The 7,331-nt window shown below is 33.3% G+C and overlaps 1 protein-coding gene across 1 annotated transcript; it reads right to left on the bottom strand.

Moving 5' to 3' along the window:
- Positions 1 to 242: 242 nt before the first annotated feature.
- On the bottom strand, positions 243 to 767 carry LOC132544321 (uncharacterized). Its single transcript, XM_060207898.1, has one exon. It carries the CDS (start codon positions 765 to 767, stop codon positions 243 to 245), a length of 525 nt encoding a protein of 174 aa, XP_060063881.1.
- Between the last annotated feature and the right edge of the window lie 6,564 nt (positions 768 to 7,331).

Raw genomic sequence — 7,331 nt, 5'->3', positions numbered from 1 at the left:
CTGTTCCTAACATTCTGTCAGCCTTTGTGCTATACTTGTGTACTGTTCCAAACATTCTGCCAGCCTTTGTGCTATACTTGTGTACTGTTCCTAACATTCTGCCAGCCTTTGTGCTATATGCCCGTACGGTTTCTAACATTCTGTCAGCCTTTGTGTTATAATCCTGTACTGTTCCTAACGTTCTGTCAGCCTTTATCTATACTACTGTACTGTTCCTAATGTTCCGTCAGCCTTTATCTATACTACTGTACTGTCCTTAACGTTCTGTCAGCCTTTGTGCTATACTCCTGTACTGTTCCTAACATACTGTCAGCCTTTGTGCTATATGCCTGTACTGTTCCTAATGTTCTGTCAGCCTTTGTGCTATACTCCTGTACTGTTTCTAATGTTCTGTCAGCCTTTGTGCTATAAGCCTGTACTGTTCCTAACGTTCTGTCAGCCTTTGTGCTATACCCCTGTACTGTTCCTAACATACTGTCAGCCTTTGTGCTATATGCCTGTACTGTTCCTAATGTTCTGTCAGCCTTTGTGCTATACTCCTGTACTGTTCCTAACATACTGTCAGCCTTTGTGCTATATGCCTGTACTGTTCCTAATGTTCTGTCAGCCTTTGTGCTATACTCCTGTACTGTTCCTAACGTTCTGTCAGCCTTTGTGCTATAAGCCTGTACTGTTCCTAACGTTTGGTCAGCCTTTGTGCTATAAGCCTGTACTGTTCCTAACGTTCTGTCAGCCTTTGTGCTATACTCCTGTACTGTTTCTAACATTCTTTCAGCGCCTTTGTGCTATATGCCTGTACTGTTCCTAACGTTTGGTCGGCCAATAACGACGTTAAGGAACATTGTTTCAAAAGGCATGGACACTGGAAGACCGAGTCTAGCAAAGATGGCTATATAGCCAATTCTTTATGTAAACTGTTGAAAGTGACATAGAATTTAGGTTTGTACTTATATAAATATCCAGTTATTAAATCTTGGGTGTTTTTTCTGTTGTCTTTCGTTTTTGATATCATACGACACCCATTCTTTGTAGTTCTATTAACGGCTGGCTAGACGGCCAATAGATATTTGCGTTCTTGTTGTGTTTGTAGTTGTAGGACACTAGTGATGAGTGGAGAGAAAACTGTAATATAGTCAATATGTACCTGTGATATATAGATCCCTGACATGTCATTATCAATGTACACATTGTAATATTTCACAGGATAAAAACACCAAGTCAAAAGCTAAAATATAGTCATATTTTCCTTTTATTTTTCTTGTTTAATGAAATGGAAGACATTGAAAGTTGGACTTTCATTCTGTAAGTGTTCAGGGTATTGTACAACACAGCCCTCCCATCTTACATTGTATGTAGAGATACTATCAATCTATAAGTGTACAGGGTATTGTACAACACAGCCCTCCCATCTTACATTGTATGTAGAGATACTATCAATCTATAAGTGTACAGGGTATTGTACAACACAGCCCTCCCATCTTACATTGTATGTAGAGATACTATCAATCTATAATCTGGAGACAACATATGAGCCCCTATTAGGTAGCATCTATATAGGATTGTTGTAAAAATATAATTTACATTAGAACAATATATAAATGTATTTCTAATTTGTAGCAATGTCTTGATTAGTGAAGCTACATTGTAAACCATTCTTCTGACCCTCTGATATTGTACACAAATATCTCATAAAGTCACATTAACATTTGTTTATTTCTAACAGCACTTATTTAATAGGTTAATGTTAACCAATAACATGTCATAAAATCAAACATTGACTAACAGTTACCTGTATAATCTGACCAGAATTGTCTGCCATGTTCATCTTTCATTGACACATTGACTACAGTAGGAAACATTCATAATGGAAACACTTTTTATGACAATTATCAAATAACAAATGGCCACATTTAGGAATGAATATTCCAAGTAATTTCAGCACCACAGGTCATTTCCTTTGGTATGTAGTCATTTCCACAAATAGAAATGTGACCAGTTACAATATCAGGAGGGAAGCCTCATACTTTTCCTCTCTACACTGAATACTACAAAGTGGTGTAGGAAGTTGTCAAAAAGTGAGGGTCAACCCCCCCCCCCCCACCCCCCCCCGCCCCGCCCAACCACCCCCACCCACCACCCCCACCCCCTTCCTTCGCCACTATAGTATATTATTATAACATTACTACCATGTATATAAAATATGATGTATATAAAACACAATGTAGATGTTCTTGTAGGTTTCCAATATGTTTTGTGGTTTTCTGACATGGATGTCACCATTCTCTACAGAAAGGTTACCTATAATAGGTACAGTAATTTAACCATCATTGTACAAAATATTTCTATGTTACAGGGATTGTATCTCCACACCTCAGAGTCTTGATGATGAAGGATAATTTCTTCTGTCTATACTTACTGGTAATAAGTTAATCATTTCACCTGGTACTCCCTCCAACACAATTGAAATCTTGGTTTTATTGTGTAACTGATATGTACAAATCAAAAATAACAGTCTTAAACTAACTATGACTAATTGGACATTTTCTAATCATCAAGCAGACAAGTAAAATCCTAACTAAAACCCACTTTCTACAGGATGTCTTATCTAAAACTACTCACTACTCTCCTGTAACACAGCCTAAATCACCATCTACAGTCATATCTCTATCAATATAACAGACTAGTAAGATAGCTGATTAATACGAATCTACATTTATTATAACTGTGAACAATTTTCATCTCATCAAAACACAATTACATTAATAATTATCAGTAATCAATATACCCGGTACTGAATTAATATATTCCACTGTGTAACATTATTCTTGGTGCAATGATATCATCAAATTTATATTCACAACTTTAAATGTATTTACAAGCTAATCATGTATTCATTTCAATAAGAAATTACCTTCTATATAAACACACTACTGAAGGAGGACGGATGAACCCAATAAATAAATGACTCTATCAAATGTGATTGTGCTATGTGTAAAAAAAATGTGAAAAAAAAAAAAAAAAAACCTACATAATGTGTATGAAACTAAATAAAAATATTTATAACAATTATACTTTCTCTAATGTGAAAATAAAAATAATTAGGCACAGTACATGTCTTCGGAAAGACATCAATTGCGGTATGACATTTAATATCGGACAGCCTTGTAAAAAGTACAGAGACCAGGTGTTCTAGAAGGATAAGCTACATTCTGTAATGTGCTATTATATACACTTTTGACCACAAGATTGAGTCTGGATGGAAGTGCATTTAGGAGACTTTTCAAACATTGTATGTAATCCACAAACTCCAATCTGTGACCAAAGATTGAAATTTACCAAGGGACATAACTCTGTATTGAGAGAGAGAGAGAGAGAGAGAGAGAGAGAGATAGATAGAGATCAATTATTGAACATGTTTTGATATCCAAGACTTACCATTGCTACATGTTTTTACTGAAGGGGATAAAATCTTACTACAAGATATTCACCAGTAACTGTGACAAAAAGTAATTGAATGTCAATACCTATCAATACACAACATTTCATACAAAACTTCAGAAAATGTTTTAACAAATTGTTCATGATCAACCATATTTCAGATAATCTTGCACAAAAATAAGAATTTTTCATGTGTATGTACACAATATTGATTCTATTTAAATTTGAACACATTCCCAGGAAAAAAAAATCATGTGTGATGAAAAAATGCGTCTGCTTCAACGAATTCATGTGAGAACGACCTTGAAATAATGGGTTGTTTAAATAATAAAAACAAATTCTATATTATTATTACACATCAGTACAAATACAAACAAAACTTTGGAAAGATGATTTACAAATTCTATGTTACTATGAATAGCCATTGAACAATTCTGACTCCAAGCATCTGTAAAGGAGAACCTTCCAATGTAGTTTAAATTTCATCCATTTTTCTCTTTAACCATTTAAGGCAAAAATAAAAGTTAGCATGGATTCAGGTTGGATGTTATAGTTGTATGTTTTTCATTGCTTTAGGATGAACGTAACACTGGAAAAAAATTTACAGGTTTACACAAGGTAAATAAATACCATTAATAAACGATTTTTCTAGTATAGTATAACCATATCACAAATTCAAACCAGGAAAAAAAAATTGAAAAGTATTACCAACATCCAAACAAATTCAGACAAACTTTTAATTCATCTCAAAACAAAGGGTCATAACTCTGTATGTACATGGACAGAGTTCAAACTAGTTGATACTTATAAAATCTGGTAATTAAAGGTGATAAACTATGTTATACATGCTGTCATAGCCAATCACAAACTTTGTTCCTTACCACCCTTTCTAGTAATAAATGATTAAGAAGGTAAGTCAATGGTAGTCTTTGACTAATGGTATGACATCAACATCAAGTTTATCATTGAGAGTTTATTTCTAAAAAGTCTTATTTAGATTTTTGTACTTGTTTTGTAATGTACTTGGAGTAAAACCATATGGCAGTTCAGTATGACAAAGCTGGCCTAACATAAACAGACAGAAATGTTCAGTAAGGAATCCAGGACAGGTGCCTGAGGTATGTATATATGTAACATTCTGTTTTAACATTGATAGACATTGGCAAAGGCCACAAGCAACAAACAGATTACAAACTATGGAAGATTTATGGTCCAAAATAGGGTTTTTTAAACAACATGTAATCACTTCTGACTGAAAACAAACACTCACACAATTTCCAATCATAAGAAATTCAAATACCCAAATTTTCATTATATTTTCACATAGAATATTCTGTAATGATTTGTACTATTTGTAACTGTATGAGTAACTTTTGACAGAGGGATGACTATAAATTCAATGACCCACCAGGAATTTTAAGGAACCCGTTGTTGTAACATTGTCACACAATAAAAAAAGTACCAGCTGTAACACCTATGTCAAAACTACCTTCTGATGTTATCAGAGAGAAAGGAGGTATTTACAAGACATTTGTTAGCAGAATAAGTTTTATAGCTGGTATTCTGAAGCAAATCATAGAAAAAATTATAACTACATTGTAACTGATGATAAACATCATCATTATTCATTATTGAAATCAGAATATGCAATGTTGTAATTGGAATTCAAACAATCATAAAAATTCCAAAGAAATTTACTATGTTTTCATTCCTACATTAATAAGTATTGTTAGTCAACATTTGTCAGAAAATTTAAATTCCAAAATATAGAGTTACTTCCCTTCCTGACAAATTATCTACAATGTTTCACATTTAGCTAATGTAATTACTGTGAGCAACTTTAGAACTGATGGATTTTGATTGAACCAGATATTTCGCTGGTGATGTGAATAAGAATCAATCTTCATCAGAACACAGTCATATCTGATTATCATTATTGAAAAAAACAAAAAACAACAACAGAATGTAGCAGACAAATTATGCACATATTTTGTTTAAATCATATTCTTTTATCTTTCAGGAAATGTCATCTAAATGTTGAGCAGGTTATCATGCAGAACTTCCAAAATGCAGCAGTCAAATCGCACAGCTTGGTTTCAGGACATTCAGAAAAAAAAAGATTGTGTACAGATTCCAGAGTAATGCACATTAACAGGGTTGAAGGTATGTACATGAAACAGGTGCTACTTTACTACAATCTGATTCTCTCACACATTAACTAGCTGACACTTATAAATTCTGTTTTGTATTCATGGTCAACCAAATGTCACTCATATTTCAAATATAACTAAGATCCAACCGCCACATACTTGTATACAAATGTTGAATACTCATGAATCAAATTTCATGACCTCATGAAAATTGCCATTTACTCAAGAGTTCAACACTTCCTCTCATGAAACAAACATCTTTACTCATGAACCCAATAGCATTCTCACAGACCATGAACTAAATATCAGTCAGGGGTCAACCATTGCATACACACGAATGAAATGTCACTCATGGTGAAACCGTAACATACACCCGAACAAATATTATCCATGGTGAAACTGTAACATGCACCCGAACCAAATATCACCCATGGTGAAACCGTAACATGCACCTGAACCAAATATCACCCATGGTGAAACCGTAACATACACCTGAACCAAATATCACCCATGGTGAAACCGTAACATACACCTGAACCAAATATCACCCATGGTGAAACCGTAACATGCACCCGAACCAAATATCACCCATGGTGAAACCATAACATGCACCCGAACCAAATATCACCCACAGTAAAACCGTATAACACACCTGAACCAAATGTTGCCCATAAGGACAGCACAACTCCTCATAGCAATCTAAATAATGAACCATTTACAATGATGTCTACAGATAAGTAGTGGTGCAATCATAACATGTGAATTACTTAGAAAGTGTATAAACCTCATCATCATCTATAATAAAGTACATAAATCATTTTCAATTAAAATTCAATACAATGAAGGTAAATGAAAATGATATTTTAATTTTAATAATGAAAATATTCATAAATAAACAATCTTAACATGAATTCCCCTGACAAAATTTTAATTGGAAAGTGATAAATTAAAGAAGTACATACATGAAATTCCAAATATGGTTAATGAGATCATCGTCATTATTTAAAACTGAATTCTGATAATGAAATATATATATATATATATATATATATATATAAACATACAGTCTTTCTATGAATTACCCTGACATCATTTTAGACTGTGTGACTTGCATGTACAGAAATATGCTTTAAAATAAAAAAAACATTGGAAATATTTAATGTGTTGTATGGTTGACAGCTACCTCTGAGTTCTTACACCTTACATATGTTTACACAGATCGATAAAAAAATCTAATGATACCGATGGTCATTCATGGATACAATGGGCTTTGTTTAAAATATACTCTAACATAAATAGCATTGTGTAATGGACATGTTTTATGACTTGCGTCCCATATAATGTATATACATTGTACTCTAAATATAAAACAAAACGTTATCTACATAAGATGAACACCAGACATCAAACAAAAAAAAAACACATCATTTTGTTTTCTTACATGAAACCAAAAATTAAAATTGTGTCCTGTAAAAGTACATATGTACATCTATTTTATACACAAAACAGAATTGAAGCTTTTGTGTTGTGATATTTCATAGACAGAATTATTTAGTTTCTCCCACACTTTCATAATGAAAAAATACTCAAAGTGTGGGAAAAATTAATAAACAATTCTGTGAAAAGCAGGGGCCTTTGAGGTAAGACTTTTCGAATTCCGCACTTGTCCAAGCCTTGTGCTAAACTTAAATACACTAAGTACTGCTTGAGATATCTTTGGGTTTATCAGACAAATTCAATCAC

This window comes from Ylistrum balloti, unplaced genomic scaffold (assembly GCF_031769215.1).
Source record: "Ylistrum balloti isolate Yb309-2 unplaced genomic scaffold, AGI_CSIRO_Ybal_v1 Utg369790, whole genome shotgun sequence".
Taxonomy (NCBI): domain Eukaryota; kingdom Metazoa; phylum Mollusca; class Bivalvia; order Pectinida; family Pectinidae; genus Ylistrum; species Ylistrum balloti.
Note: the sequence above shows the minus strand (reverse complement) of the source record. Positions and strands in the feature narration are given on the sequence as shown.

Bases quoted from the DNA above. Each gene is read 5' to 3' on its own strand.
- LOC132544321 (XM_060207898.1), bottom strand. From the start codon at position 767: ATGTTAGAAACAGTACAGGAGTATAGCACAAAGGCTGACAGAACGTTA.